At 50.0% G+C, this 16,334-nt stretch overlaps 1 protein-coding gene across 2 annotated transcripts in view; it reads right to left on the reverse strand.

Annotated features, from left to right (window-relative positions):
• LOC143973885 (transmembrane protein 69-like) overlaps positions 1–16,334 on the reverse strand; it is a 60,134-nt gene that overhangs the window by 11,155 nt on the left and 32,645 nt on the right. Inside the window, exon 1 of one of the 2 annotated variants that reach the window (XM_077474764.1) lies at positions 2,636–2,741. In XM_077474764.1, the coding sequence (XP_077330890.1) occupies positions 2,636–2,726 (91 nt within the window). In that variant the 5' untranslated portion in view covers positions 2,727–2,741. Of the gene's footprint in view, positions 1–2,635; positions 2,742–2,786; positions 2,917–16,334 lie in introns of those variants that run through there. The other variant, XM_077474767.1, reaches the window with a different exon arrangement.

Consider the following 16,334-nt stretch of genomic DNA (forward strand, 5'->3'; position numbering starts at 1 on the left):
TACCACCCCCATCATATACTGTGTGATATTACCACCCCCATCATATACTGTGTGATATTACCCCCCATCATATACTGTGTGATATTACCACCACCCTATCATATACTGTGTGATATTACCACCCCCATTATATACTGTGTGATATTACCACCCCTCTATCATATACTGTGTGATATTACCCCCCTATCATATACTATGTGATATTACCACTCCCCATCAGTCTGTGATATTACCACCCCTATCATATACTGTGTGATATTACCACCCCCTATCATATATTATGTGATATTACCACCCCCTATCATATACTGTGTGATATTACCACCCCCTATCATATACTGTGTGATATTACCCCCCCATCATATACCGTGTGATATTACCACCCCCATCGTATACTGTGTGATATTACCACCCCCTATCATATACTATGTGATTTTACCCCCCCCCCCATCATATACTGTATGACATTACCGCCCCCTATCATATATTATGTGATATTACTCCCCTATCATATATTATGTGATATTACCACCCCCATCATATACTGTGTGATATTACCACCCCCATGATATACTGTGTGATATTACCACCCTCCTATCATATACTATGTGATTTTACCCCCCCATCATATACTGTGTGATATTACCACCCCCATCATATACTGTGTGATATTACCACCCCCTATCATATACTGTGTGATATTACCACCCCCTATCATATACTGTGTGATATTACCAGTCAATATTACCAGGCAATCATGTACCTATCAAGGGGTCTCAATGTTTTAGCCATCAATTTTATACCAATACAATTTTGATTGTGTATATAAATGTTGGCTGCAGTGCTGAATGTTACTATTATGTAGCATGTGTTACAGTGTTTAACATACTAAATGATCATGTTTTATCTACTCTGTACCATACTTATTGATTCTATGACTGTATAATTTACTGCATTGTGCTCTCATGTGGTACCAGCAAATAAATATACTAATTTAATTACATTTGATGACTTATTCCGCCCTAGTGATGTGTTTCATATAAAGTCCAAATTTCCCCAATTGTTCCCAATTTTTCCCCTTTATTTGTCATATAAACAGGGATGGCGACCCTGTACTGGATGGTCATGGTCTCATATAAAGTCCCAACATTTCTTTCTATAGTCTAGGGTTGCCACCTCATCCCTTTAAAGCCGAACACATATGAATTACACAGGTTCTGTGGATGATTAAGGTGGTAATTAAACTCACTTGGTGCTTTGGTGCTGATAAGGCACCAAGTGACTTTAATTACCACCTTAATCATCCACAGACCCCATGTAATTCATAGGTGTTTGGGTTTAAAGAGATGAGGGGGCAACCCTAGTATAGGGGGATGTAATGGAGGCGATGAGGGGAAGGAGTGGGGGTGTATGGGGGCAATAAGAAGATGGAAAATGGATCTGGAGATGGGAGGATGGAGTGGGGGTGTATGGGGGGAATAAGAAGATGGAAAATGGATCTGGAGATGGGGATGGGGGATGGAGTGGGGGTGTATGGGGGAAATAAGATGGAAAATTAATCTGGGGGATGAAATGGGGGGTAATATGGGGATGGAATATGGGTAATGGGGGGCCTGGGGTTTATATGGGGAGATAGGGATATGGAATGTCAGAGATGGGGGGCCTATGGGTGTCTAGGGGGATGGAATAGGGATGATAGGGGCCTGGGGTTCATATAGGGGTAATAGGGGGATGGAATGGGAGTGGTGGAGGTCTAGAGGTATGTATGGGAAGAGTAGAGGGATGTTACTATATATAATATTACGGTCACAAGTGACCGTAATATTATATATAGTAACGCAAGGGGAGGCGTACCAGATCCAACCACAAGGAGGCAGAGTGACAGTAATATTATATGTATAGACCCCTTTCACACTGGGGCGTTTTTCAGGCGTTTTTCATGCGCTTTAGTGTTAAAAAAGCGCCTGAAAGAAGCCGCAACTGCAATCCCAATGTAAAAGCCTGAGTGCTTTCACACCGAGATCCCTTTCATATTGGGGCGTTTTTCAGGCACTTCAGCGTTAAAAAAAGCACCTGAAAGAAGCTGCAACTGCAATCCCAATGTAAAAGCCCGAGTGCTTTCACACTGAGGCACTGCGCTGGCAGGGCGTCAAAAAAAGTCCTGCAAGCAGCTTCTTTGCAGCACTTTTGGAGCGGTGAATACAACGCTCCTAAAATGCCCCTTCCCATTGAAATCAATGGGAACCGCCTGTAAAACGCCTGAAAAACGCTATTGGCAGCAGCGTTTTGTGGGCGCTTTTAACCCTTTATTTGGCCACTAGCAGGGGTTAAAAGTGCCCCAATAACGCTCGAAAAATGCTGGTAAAGCGCTGCTAGTTTAAGCAGCGCTTTACGAGCATTTTTCGGGCGCTGACATTGAGAAAGGTCTCTTAAAGCACTTGGGCTTTCACATTGGGACTGCAGATGAGGCTTCTTCCAAGTGCTTTACATGCGCTTTTTTCTAACGCTAAAGCGCCTGAAAAACGCCCCAGTGTGAAAGGGGTCATAGTAACACAGGGGAAGTCGTACCAGATCCAACCACAAGGGGGCAGAGTGAAGGTAATATTTTATGTATAGTAACACAGGGGGGTCATACCAGATACATCCACAAGGAGGCCGAGTGAGTATAATATTATGTGTATAGTAACACATGAGTTATTCCAGGTCAAACCACAAGGCGGCAGCATAACGAGTTTTATCTTCGTATTTTCGACTGCGCATGCCTGAGCCGCCATTTTTTATTATACCATCTGCAGTGGTCCTCAACAAGATGGCGGTGCTTCGTCAGGTTCGGCGACCCGTCCCAGTGTGTAACGGAAGTGACGTCAAATTGTCGCCATCTTGCTACATCCCGCACTCCTCCATAGTAAGGATACCCTGAGAAGAGAGAAAGCGGACATCTTGTTACACCCACTGGAGTTTTGCATTTTACACCTATTTTTAACAAAGTGAGTTTATATAGTGAAATACAGGACTTAGAACTCCGTCTGGCTGGTTAGTTGTTGAATTAATAGCAGCCAAATTCTCTCAGATTAGCAAACCTATGAGATGATCAGCCTGACCTCTGCTTTTAAAATTCAACATCTAAACATTCAGCGGAGTTCTAAGTCCTGTTTTTCACTATATACGTTCACTTTACTGTTAAAGCGGAGCTCCACCCTAAAGTGGACCTTCCGCTCATCGGAACCCTCCCCCCCTCCGGCGCCACAATTGGCACCTTTCAGGGGGGAGGGGGGTGCAGATACCTGTACAGTACAGGTATCTGCACCCAATTCCGGGATAGCTCTCTGTGGAAAGGGGCGTAGATTACGCCCCTTTCCGCAAGTGCCCGCCCCTTTCCGCAAGTGCCCCACTGCCTGCTGGGAAACACACAGATCCCAGAGGCAGCGGGGACCGTCCTTATTGCGCAGCGCGACTCGCGCATGCGCAGTAGGGAACCGGGAAATGAAGCCGAAAGGCTCCACTGCTTGATTCCCATACCCAAGATGGCGGCGGCAGCACCCGAGAGACGATCGAGAGATCGGCTTCGGGTGCCGACATCGCGGGCGCGCTGGGCGGGTAAGTTTCACTATTGTAAAAGTCAGCAGCTGCAGGATTTGTAGCTGCTGCCTGGCTTTAAAAAAAAAAAAAAACGCGGAGTCCCGGTGTGGTAAAATTTCCTGCGACTTATAAAAACTCCTCACCCCGTCACTTCCGGTGCGGCTCCGTCACTGTAACAGCTGACGGCGGGCCTTTACTGCGCATGCGCCAAGTCCGTGATATTAACGGCGTATGCGCAAGATCTTTATTTCAGCGGTGGTTAAAAATTATACACGGAGACTTGCGGGTCGCCGGGCGGAGCTGAACAGATGCTTAGAACTTCAGCAGCAGCCCCGCCCACCCCACTAACATGCCCCTGAATCTTAAGCGGTGGTTAAAAATTATACACTCAAGTGGGCGGAGCTTATGGTGAAGAAAAATTATGGCTTCAGCTGCTATTAACCACTTGCTTACCGGGCACTTAAACACCATTCTGCCCAGACCAATTTTCAGCTTTCGGTGCTCTCACACTTTGAATGACAATTACTCAGTCATGCAACACTGTACCCAAATGAATTTTGTGTCCTTTTTTCCCCACAAATAGAGCTTTCTTTTGGTGGTATTTGATCACCTCTGGGGTTTTTATTTTTTGCGCTATAAAATGAAAAAAGACCGAAAATTTTGAAAAAAAACGCATATTTCTTTGTTTCTGTGACAGAATTATGCAAATTATTAATTTTTCTTCATAAATTTTGGCCACAATTTATACTGCTACATGTCTTTGGTAAAAATAACCCAAATTAGTGGATATTATTTGGTCTTTGTGAAAGTTAGAGAGTCTACAAGCTGTGGTGCGAATCGCACAAAATTGATCACATCTGATGTACTGGTGGCCTATCTCGCTTCTTGTGACCCGAACAAGTCAGGAAAGTACAAATACCCCCCAAATGACCCCTTTTTGGAAAGTAGACATTCCAAGGTATTTAGTAAGAGGCATGGTGAGCTTTTTGATGTTGTCATTTTTTTCCCACAATTCTTTGCAAAATTAAGATTTTTCATTTTTTTTTTCTCCACAAAATTGTCATTGTAATAGGTTATTTCTCTCACGTGGCATGTGTATACCACAAATTACACCCCCCAAACAATTCTGCTACTCCTCCTGAGTATTACAATACCACATGTGTGGGACTTTTTCACAGCCTGGCCACATAGAGAGGCCCAACATGCAGGGAGCGCCATCACGTGTTCTAGGAACATAAATTACACATCTAACTTGTTGACTATTTATTACACTTTTGAAGCACCAGGACAATGACACGTGACACTGATGACAGATGGCACTGATACGTGGCAATGATGACACTTATACGTGGCACTGATGACAGGTGGCACTGATGACAGATGGCACTGATGACAGATGGCACTAATATGTGGCACTTATACGTGGCACTTATACATGGCACTGAAGACACGTGGCACTAATACGTGGCACTGATGACAGATGGCACTAATACGTGGCACTAATACGTGCCACCGATAACAGATGCCACTAATACATGGCACCGATGACGCGTGACACTGATGGCAGATGGCACTGATAAGTGGCATTGATGACACGTGACACTGACAACAGATGGCACGTGACACTGACAGGTGGCACTGATGACAAATGGCACTGATACGTGGCACTGATGACAGATGGCACTATGTGGCACTGATGACAGGTGGCACTGACGACAGGTGGCACTGACGACAGGTGGCACTGGGGGCAGGTGGCACTGACGACAGGTGGCACTGACGGCAGGTGGCACTGGGGGCAGGTGGCACTGGGGGCAGGTGGCACTGGGGGCAGGTAGCACTGGGGTGGATGGCACTGGGGGCAGGTAGCACTGGGGTGGATGGCACTGGGGGCAGGTAGCACTGGGGTGGATGGAACTGGGGTGGATGGCACTGGGGTGGATGGCACTGGGGCGGATGGCACTGGGGCGGATGGCACTTTTTATTTTATTTTTTTACTTTTTTTTTTTTTTTCCTTACTACAAGCAGAACGGCTGCCGCTGCAGCCGTTCATCTCTCCCCTCTCACACTGTCTGTGTGAGGAGGGAGAGCGGCGCTGCGAGATGATCTCATATGTTTACATATGAGATCATCTCCCATTGGACACGCCGATCACGCTGTAAATGGCCGCTGTGATTGGCCGTTTACAGCGATCTGTGTTTGCCTGTCCCCGGGGGACACGGCGAACACAGAACTTCCGCGATGCGCGCCCGCGGCGGCGCGCATTGCGGAAGTAAACATCAGGCCGTCCAGGGAAGACCACCCGGACGAACGCGCCTGCTCTACGGCCGTCATTCGGCTATAGGGCGGGCGCGAGGTGGTTAACAGCAATCGCGCATGCGCGGGATCTTTGCTTATGGTGAAGAAAAATTATGCACTCAAGCACATTCTTATTGGTGATGAAAATTGATAGACTCGGGCGGGCGATGGCTTTATTATATCATCGGCAGCACCAATATGTATAGTATTTTTTTAACCACTTGCTTACTGGGCACTTAAACCCCCCTCAGTCCCAGACCAATTTTCAGCTTTCAGCGCTGATGCATTTTGAATGACAAGTACGCGGGCATACAACACTGTACCCAAATGAAATTTTTATCATTTTTTTCCCACAAATAGAGCTTTCTTTTGGTGGTATTTAATTACAGCTCGGAGGTTTCTTTTTTGCTAAACAAACAAAAAAAGATGCAAAAAAAATAAAAAATCAATTAATAGTTTGTTATAAAATTTTGCAAACGGGTCATTTTTCTCCTTCATTGAAGTGCGCTGATGAGGCGGCACTGATAGGCTGCACTGGTGGGCACTGATGGGCTGCATTGGTGGGCACTGATGGGCTGCATTGGTGGGCACTGATGGGCTGCACTGATGGGCACAGATAAGGCGGCACCGATGGGCACAGATGGGTGGCACAGATGGGTGGCACAGATGGGCACCACTGATAGATGGGACTGATGGGCACTGATAGGTGGCACTGATAGGTGGCTCTGATAGGTGGCACTGCTGGGCACTGGTAGATGACACTGATGGGCACGGATATGTGGCACTGGGGTGCAGCACCTTTGTTGAGGCAGATTGTGGGCACTGCTGGGTGGCACTGTGGGCACTGCTGGGTGGCACTGACGGGGGGCACTTTTTATTAATGTGGCACTGGCAGGGGGCAGGTGGGCACTAGCAGGCCTGGCCATGATCGGGACTGATGTCCCGATCACGGCCGCCGGTGATCTGCTTTTTTTTTTCTCCTTGCGCTGTCAGCGCGAGGAGGAATAATAGCTGATTACGGGCTCCGTTATATCACATGATCAGCTGTCATTGGCTGACAGCTGATCACGTGATAAGGGGTCGGGATCGACCCCTTGCACGGATCGGTGATCAAGCGAGTCTCATAGACTCGCCGATCACAGAGCGCGCCGCACGTGCCCCTCAGGGGGCGCGCAGGCCGCTCGTGCATGGGACTACGTCTATTGACGTCGTCCCGGAAAAGGAGATCCGCGCTGTAGCCGTCATTCGGCTATAGCGCGGGTCTCAAGTGGTTAATCAGAATATGCAGTGTATTTATTAAATCAGCAGAATATGGGCACAATGTCTGCGTTTGGGGCACAATGCCTGTGTTTGGGGACAGTGTGTGCGTTTGGGGCACAATGCCTGCGTTTGGGGACAGTGTGTGCGTTTGGGGCACAATGCCTGCGTTTGGGGACAGTGTGTGCGTTTGGGGCACAATGCCTGCGTTTGGGGACAGTGTGTGCGTTTGGGGCACAATGCCTGCATTTGGGGACAGTGTGTGCGTTTGGGGCACAATGCGGCAAACACCACCTCACTGTGACTAGAAATCGCCGCCTCACTGTGCCCAGCAAACACCCCGCTGTGCCCAGCGAACACCGCCTCACCATGCCCAGCAAACCCTGGCTCACTGTGCCCTTCAAACGCAACCACTGTGCCCATAAATTGCCGCCACTGTGCTATCAAACACAGCCACTGTACCCATCAATTGCTGCCAGATTGTCAAGCCAAAGCTGTGCTCCCTGGGGATATGCTGATCACCCATCTGTGCTGCTGGAGGGAGCCCAGACGGGCATAAATGAGGGACCTGCATGTCATGGTAAGTGAGACCATCCCATATGCCACTCCATCTTTCCCCAGAACAGGGACCCCCTTCCAAACCCCCCCAGAAGAGGGAACCCCCCCCTATGAGGACCCCCCTCCCCCCAAGACAGAGACCCCCTTCTCCCCCCTGAGGACAGGGAAACCTTCTCCCCCCTTAGGACAGGGACCCCCTTCTCTCCTGAGGACAGGGACCCCTTTCTCTCCTGGGGACAGGGACCCCCTTCTCTCCTGGGGACAGGGACCCCCTTCTCTCCTGGGGACAGGGACCCCCTTCTCTCCTGGGAACGGGGACTTCATCTCACCTAGGGACCCCATCTGCCCTGGGGATCAGGACCCCACCTCCCCTAAGAACAGGAACCTGATCACCCTGTGTGCGCCAACCTCACTGCCCTGCCAGCCATGTGTCCTGTGTGAGGGCCCTCCTGTGACAGCTCTTATAAGGACTTCACCCCACTGTGTGATCCCCCTACATGACTGATCCCTCTGTGTCCTAAACTTACACGGGGAACCCCTCTGTTTGCTCCCCCTACATGTCTGCACACTCTGACCACCCCCTGTACCATTTCCACATCCACTGACTGCCTCCTGTATCCTGTGCACATGTTCCGACCCCCTCTTGTACCATGTCTGTAGCCTCTAGCCACCTCCTGTGTCCTGTCTGCAATCTCTGACTATCTCTTGTCTTTTAACCTGTCTGCAGTCTCTTAGGGGGAGTCTGGAGAGGAATCGAGAGTGAGAGCACCGCCGGGATTGGGATTACGGGAGGAGTCAGATGTGTATGGACTGTGGAGAAGAGACTATAGAATAAAAACCAGAACCACCAACCTGGAGCCGTCTAACTGAGCCCTGCACGCTGCACTGGAGAGGAGGTCAGTGACAAGAGGGCACTGATATAAAGGTTTCCCATCATCTCAGTAACACCCCCCCCCCCCCCCGGTGTATTCACTCTGCGGAAGGTGGTCTTTGGTCACCAGAGTTCCCCCACTCCCCCATAACATTTCCCGGCATTCCCCTTTACATCAGAGTCCGCAGGATTCTTCCCCAAGGCAAAGGAAAATGCTACAGAGCATGATCTAAGGAGGAACTCTGATGTAAGGGGTGCTCTGGTCACCAGAGACCACCTTATATCAGAGTCCACTGCATTCCCATTTACATCAGAGTTCCCACTTACATCAGGGTCTGCAGCATTGCCCTTTGCATCAGGGTTCGCAGAGTTCCCCCTGTTAGATTAGAAGGGATGGAGGCCCAGAGACATGTCCAGAGTACACAGAGGATACATGGGATAGATTAGAAGGGATGGAGGCCCAGAGACATGTCTAGAGTACACAGAGGATACATGGGATAGATTAGAAGGGATGGAGACCTACAGACATGTCCAGAAAACACAGAGGATACATGGGATAGATTAGAAGGGATGGAGGCCCAGAGACATGTCCAGAGTACACAGAGGATACATGGGATAGATTAGAAGGGATGGAGGCCCAGAGACATGTCCAGAGAACACAGAGGATACATGGGATAGATTAGAAGGGATGAAGGCCCAGAGACATGTCCAGAGTACACAGAGGATACATGGGATAGATTAGAAGGGATGAAGGCCCAGAGACATGTCCAGAGTACACAGAGGATACATGGGAATATAGCGGTGTATACTGCGGTCAGGGCACGCAGACAACAACCACTACAGAAGAGCAAGAACGTAAAATCGGCCGATAATGATCGGTGTGTACGGTGTTGAAGGTACACAGAACACCCACTAACTGCTACAGATGCCAACACACTACACAAGGCCGCCGCGCTTGCAGCCTTATATAGTGTGGGGCGTGTACTACACAGCCTGAGCTATGATTGCCCACAGGCATCCTGCCTGTGGCCAATCATGGCTCTCCTCGCTGCCGGCACTGTGATTGGCCAAGCATGTGGGGTCACAGTGCATGCTTGGCCAATCATGAGCCAGCAATGCACTGCGCCATCACAGTGCATTGTGGGCCGTGAGCGCCACACGAATTTGGTGCGAACGGCCCATAACGTTCTGAATTCGCCGAACGGGCGAACAGCCGATGTTCGAGTCGAACACGAAGCTCATCCCTACTTTGGACATGTCTCTGGGCCTCCATCCCTTCTAATCTATCCCATGTATCCTCTGTGTTCTCTGGACATGTCTCTGGGCCTCCATCCCTTCTAATCTATCCTATGTATCCTCTGTGTACTCTGGACATGTCTCTGGGCCTCCATCCCTTCTAATCTATCCTATGTATCCTCTGTGTACTCTGGACATGTCTCTGGGCCTTCATCCCTTCTAATCTATCCCATGTATCCTCTGTGTACTCTGGACATGTCTTTGGATCTTCATCCCTTCTAATCTATCCCATGTATACTCTGTGTTCTCTGGACATGTCTCTGGATCTTCATCCCTTCTAATCTATCCCATGTATCCTCTGTGTACTCTGGACATGTCTCTGGGCCTTCATCCCTTCTAATCTATCTCATGTATAGTGATGGACGAACTTCCGACGGGACGTTTCGCGAACGCGGACCGCGAACGCGGCCGATAGTTCGCAAAACGGAAAGTTCGCGGCGGGCCCCATTGACTTCAATGGGAGGCAAACTTCGCAAACCTTTAGGTCAAATTTGCAGCCACAAAATGATTATTAGCTGGGCAAACATAGTCCAACCACATGGCCAATGACATAATACATGTATGAGGTGAATTTGGGATCGATAACTACAAGCATTCTTTTTTTATATGGGAAATTGTTCTGACAATTCAGGACTGTGGAGCGCATGAAGGCAATGGAGGAGAGGGAAGGTCAGGGACCAGGGTAGGCAAAGAAGAGGGTGCAGGAGATGATCACCAGCAGCGTGACATACAGCAATGACACCTGCACCGTGATAGAGTCATTTGACAGCAGCACCGTGATACAGAGCACTGACATCAGCAGCGTGACATAAAGCACTGACATCAGCACCGTGATATACAGCACTGACAGCAGCAGCGTGACATTAAGTACTCACACCAGCACCGTGATATACAGCACTGACAGCAGCACCGTAAGCAGCCCCCAGGAGGAAGTCAGCACAGCACAGGGATGGTGTGATCCCCTCATAATAAGCAGGCCCAGGAGAAAATCAGCACAGCACAGGGATGGTGTGATCCCCTCATAATAAGAACCCCCAGGAGTAAATCAGCACAGGACAGGGATGGTGTGATCCCCTCATAATAAGCAGGCCCAGGAGAAAATCAGCACAGCACAGGGATGGTGTGATCCCCTCATAATAAGAACCCCCAGGAGTAAGTCAGCACAGCACAGGGATGGTGTGATCCCCTCGTAATAAGCAGGCCCAGGAGAAAATCAGCACAGCACAGGGATGGTGTGATCCCCTCATAATAAGAACCCCCAGGAGTAAGTCAGCACAGCACAGGGATGGTGTGATCCCCTCATAATAAGAACCCCCAGGAGTAAGTCAGCACAGCACAGGGATGGTGTGATCCCCTCATAATAAGCAGGCCCAGGAGTAAATCAGCACAGGACAGGGATGGTGTGATCCCCTCATAATAAGAACCCCCAGGAGAAACTCAGCACAGCACAGGGATGGTGTGAGCCCCTCATAATAAGAACCCCCAGGAGTAAGTCAGCACAGCACAGGGATGGTGTGATCCCCTCATAATAAGCAGGCCCAGGAGAAAATCAGCACAGCACAGGGATGGTGTGATCCCCTCATAATAAGAACCCCCAGGAGTAAGTCAGCACAGCACAGGGATGGTGTGATCCCCTCATAATAAGCAGGCCCAGGAGAAACTCAGCACAGCACAAGGATGGTGTGATCCCCTCATAATAAGAACCCCCAGGAGTAAGTCAGCACAGCACAGGGATGGTGTGATCCCCTCATAAGCAGCCCCAGTAGAAATATGACACCGCTCAACCTCTTCAAAGAGGAGGGTAGGGGCATATAGTACAGTGTGCTTTTTTGGGACAAGGAAGTGAGCCAAATGAAGAAAGAAGGTCTGTGTGCTTGATCAAAAAAATTGTTTATAGACATATACATGGTCTACTGGTCACATGTGTGGAATTCCTCCGAGATCCATGCCTCATTCATTTTTAGAAATGTGAGGTAGTTAACACTGTCGTGAGCTAGGCGAGTACGCTTATCGGTCACGATCCCCCCTGCTGCGCTGAACGTCCTTTCGGACAGGACACTGGATGAGGGGCAAGCCAACAGTTCGATTGCAAATTGGGCAAGCTCTGGCCAGAGGTCAAGCCTGCCCACCCAGTAGTCCAGGGGTTCATCACTCCTCAGAGCGTCCACATCGGCCGTTAACCCAATGTAGTCGGACACCTGATGGTCTAGGCCAGTGATGGCGAAACTTTTTGCACCCGAGTGCCCAAACCGCGACGCAAAACCAACTTATTTCTTTCAAAGTGCCAACACAGAATTAAACCTGCCAGCTTTGAATAAGCCCTAAGGGACCAAAAATAATGCAGAATGAACTGTGCAACATACACTGACCTACCTGACCATTGCACTCACCTACCTGACACATGCACTCACCTACACGACACATGCACTCACCTACCTGACCATTACACTCACCTACATGACACATGCTTCCTGCACTACTAACATGCCCCCACACAGTACAATGTAGATCGGAGGATCCACCTCCTTACCTTTCTATTGCCTCATCGTCCAGCTCTCCCTAGATAGTATTGAAGGAATCCCTGACATCCAGCCACTCCTCGATATCCCCGCCACCTGGATGCCAGCTTGCAGCCATTGCACCTCTCCCCATGGAAAATCAGCTCCGAGCACCGCCCCTCCCCCTTCTCTTTTTCACAGGCTGCACTAGGACAGACTGAACCAAAGTCGTCCTGGAGCAGGGGGAGCTGAAATAGGGTACTCGCAGAAAGGAATCCCTGAATGCCTTACCAGAAGTGTAGGGGTCCGGGGGAGGCAATAAGCTGCTGAACAGTCTGCATGGTGGAGAAAGAAGAATTTTACACCCCTCTTAAATGGCACACATGGAACAAGATGACTGGCTGCCCACTCCCCTGCCGATTTCACTGGCACTGATGCAAGGAAGAGAGCCGGCTGCTCCCTGCCTGCCTGGGGGATTCCCCTCGCGTGCCGACAGGGAGGGCTTGACGTGCCAGCTGTGGCACGCGTGCCATAGGTTCGCCATCACTGGTCTAGGCGTTCCCTGATGCTGGATCCGGATGACACCTGTCGATGGGTCAGCTGAAAGAATGACCTCATATCCGAAGTCACCAACACATCTTCAAACCGGCCTCTTCTTGCAGGCGCTGTTGGATTGGTACCCGCAAATCCTTCTCTGAGAGTGGGAATTGCTCCTCTGCCAGCGCACGCAAAAGCAGAATGCAGCATTTCTCGAAGCAAGGCCTGGAAGTGCTGCATTCTGACAGCCCTCTGCGACGGCGGTAACATTTCTGCCATTTTGTGTTTGTACCGGGGGTCTAAGTACGTTGCCAGCCAGTACTGGTCCTTGACCCTTATGCTTTTTATACGGGGGTCCCTATTAAAACACTGGAGCATGAAGGCCCCCATTTGCACTAAAGTGGAAGCGGTGTGGTGGCCTGGCTCCTGCTCATCATCCAGGATAATGTCGTCCTCTTCATTCTCCTCTCCCCATCCACGCACAACAGGGATCCCAGAAAGGTTTAAAGCATGCTCTTCTTGCTCCTCCTCATCCGCCCCGGCACCATCCTCCTCTGACTCCTCTTCAGACTCCTGTTGTTGACTTGTCTCAGATAGAGTAGCCCCCCCTGGGAATTCATCCAGCATTGCGACTTCCTCATCTTCCCGCTCCTGCTCCTCCACAGCCTGATCAATGACACGACGCAATGCACGCTCCATAAAGAAGGCATAAGGTACCATGTCACTGATGGCGCCATGGCTGCGACTGACCAGTTTGGTGATCTCCTCAAATGGCCGCAGAAGTCTGCATGCGTCACGCATGAGCAGCCACTGGTGCGGTGAAATAAACCCCAGCTCCCCAGAACCGTTTCTGCCGCAGAGTTCATACAGGTAGACGTTAACTGCACGTTTCTGCTGGAGCAGCCTATCAAGCATATAGAAGGTTGAGTTCCATCGCGTCGGGCAATCGCAAATAAGACGTCTGACCGGCAGATTGTGTCGCCGCTGAATGTCAGCAAGGCGAGCCATGGCCGTGTAAGATCTTCTGAAATGGGCCGAGATTTTCCTTGCCTGCCGCAAGATGTCCTGGACCCCAGGGTATTTGACAACGAATCGCTGCACGACCAAGTTTAAGACGTGTGCCATGCATGGCACGTGCGTGATTTTGCCCTGTTTCAATGCGCTAAGCAGATTGGCACCGTTGTCACACACCACTTTACCAACTGTCAAATTGAGCGGTGTTAGCCACTGATCTGCCTGTGAACGCAAAGCTGAAAGGAGTGCCGGGCCAGTGTGGCTCTTGGCTTCCAGGCACAACAGACGCAGCACGGCATGGCAACGTCTCACCTGGCATGTGGAATAGGTTCTGGAGAGCTTGGGCGGTGCAGCGGAAGAGACGCTAGCAGCAGAAAAGGAGGAGGCAGCTGAGGAGGAGAGGGAGGAGGATGGAGTAGGAGGAGGAGGAGAAGAAGAGTCAGGCCTGCATGCAATCCGTGGCGGTAAAACCAAATCTACACGGGTGCCACGGGTTACATGCTTGACGGCCGTCAGAAGGTTCACCCAGTGGGCAGTAAAAGTGATATACCTTCCCTGCCCGTGTTTGCTAGGCCACGTGTCTGTGGTCAGATGTATCTTGGCACCGACACTGTGTGCCAGAGATACATTCACTTGCCGCTGAACATGGCCATATAGCTCTGGGATGCCCTTCTCTGAGAAATACTTCCTTCCTGGGACCTTCCATTGTGGTGTTCCAATGGCCACAAATTTGCGAAAGGCCTCCGAGTCCACCAGTTTATATGGCAGTAGTTGGCGGGCTATGAGTTCTGACAAGCCAGCCGTCAATCGTTGGGCAAGAGGGTTATCCGGCGTCATCATTTTTTTACGCTCGAACATTAGGCCCACGGAAGCCTGCCTTTTTGCAGAAAAACGTAAGCTTGGCGTGATGGAAGGTGGAGTGGAGGACAATTGTGAGGAGAGAGGAGAAGGAGAAGTAGAAGACGAGGCTGGACGGTGAGAGCCTGCAGTGTGGCTTTGTGTGTTCCGTTGCTCCCACTCGGCTCAGTGATGGCTGCCCATGTGCCTTCTTAAGGCGGTCGTCCCTAGGTGAGTGTTGGGCTTACCGCGACTAATGCGTTGACTGCAAAGATTGCAGATGGCAACGCTATTGTCAGCAGCGGACACATAAAAAAAAGCCCACACTGCGGAGCCATGTGCCGGTGTCCTGGGAGCGCCAGATGTGACCGTACATGGTCGATGACTCGCTCCTGATATATTTGCAGTCTGCTTTGTCCCTCCTGTGCAATGCAAGTTATTCCTGCTTCTCCTCCCTATCTGCTGGTCCATATCTCCCTCTGAACTCCCCTCCTCTTCCTCTCTTGTGGGCACCCACGTGACATCACTAGACACGTCATCATCAACGTCACCTTCCCCACCGCTATAAGTAGAGATCTCGGAGTAGGCAGCAGCAACACCGGGGACCAACCTCCTCCTTGGGCTGATCTGGGTACTGTCGTCAGACTGCTGAGTAGCGGTTGTTGCTACCTCCTCTTCCTGATCCAATACCAAGAGTGGCTGCGCATCAGAAATGTCCTCTTGATATGGATCGGAAAATAATTCCTGTGACTCAAGCGGAAGGTATGTGGTGGTGGTGGTGGTGGTGTTGGTGGTAGTGTCTTTGGGGGTGCACACAGCAGAGAGTGAAGAAGAGGGTGCAGATCGAGAGGATGAGGAGGGTGCAGAAGAGTAAGGCTGAGTGAGCCACTCAACCAAGTCTGGTGCATCCTTTAAAGTAATTGAACGCACCTTCTGCAACTTCCCACTTTGGCTCAAGGCTGGTGCTCCTGCCCTACCCCTACCACCCCTGCGGAAGGGCCTGCCTCTTCCTCTGCCTGTCATTTTTTAAATCACCCTGTGACAAAACTCTTAGTCACTATACCGATGAAGGACTGCTGCAGTATAGGGCAGCGGTCAGCAGTGGTGCACCTCAACCCTATCTATTGTGGACCGATAGCGGTCCTTACAGAACAGCAGACTGTACCGCACTCAACCCTATGTACTGTAGCACCCTACACAGACCAAGTTACCAGTGCTGATAAAGAGCTTTGTGGACCAAGTGGGTTGTGAATGATTAGTAGACTGCAGCAGAAGGGCAGCAGTCAAGTATAATATTCTTTCTATATTGTACAAGCCTATTACCATACCACTGATACCAGTCCTGAAAAGAACCTTTGTGGAACTAATAGTAACAGCTACTGATTAAACTGACCCTCACTGCCTGACACACTGCTTCCTTCCTGTCCCTATACAAACTGGCAAAAAAGAGGAGACTGGAACAATTACTGGTTACTCGAATAGCACTTTTGTGGACCTGATAGTAACAGCTAATGATGATGATGATGATGACTAATCTGGCTGTCCCTAAAATAGCAGCAGACACAGCGCTCTGTCCCTTTCTCTAAACTGAC

This window comes from Lithobates pipiens, unplaced genomic scaffold, assembly GCF_037356315.1.
Source record: "Lithobates pipiens isolate NorthernLeopardFrog02 unplaced genomic scaffold, aLitPip1_a1.2 Scaffold_127, whole genome shotgun sequence".
Taxonomy (NCBI): domain Eukaryota; kingdom Metazoa; phylum Chordata; class Amphibia; order Anura; family Ranidae; genus Lithobates; species Lithobates pipiens.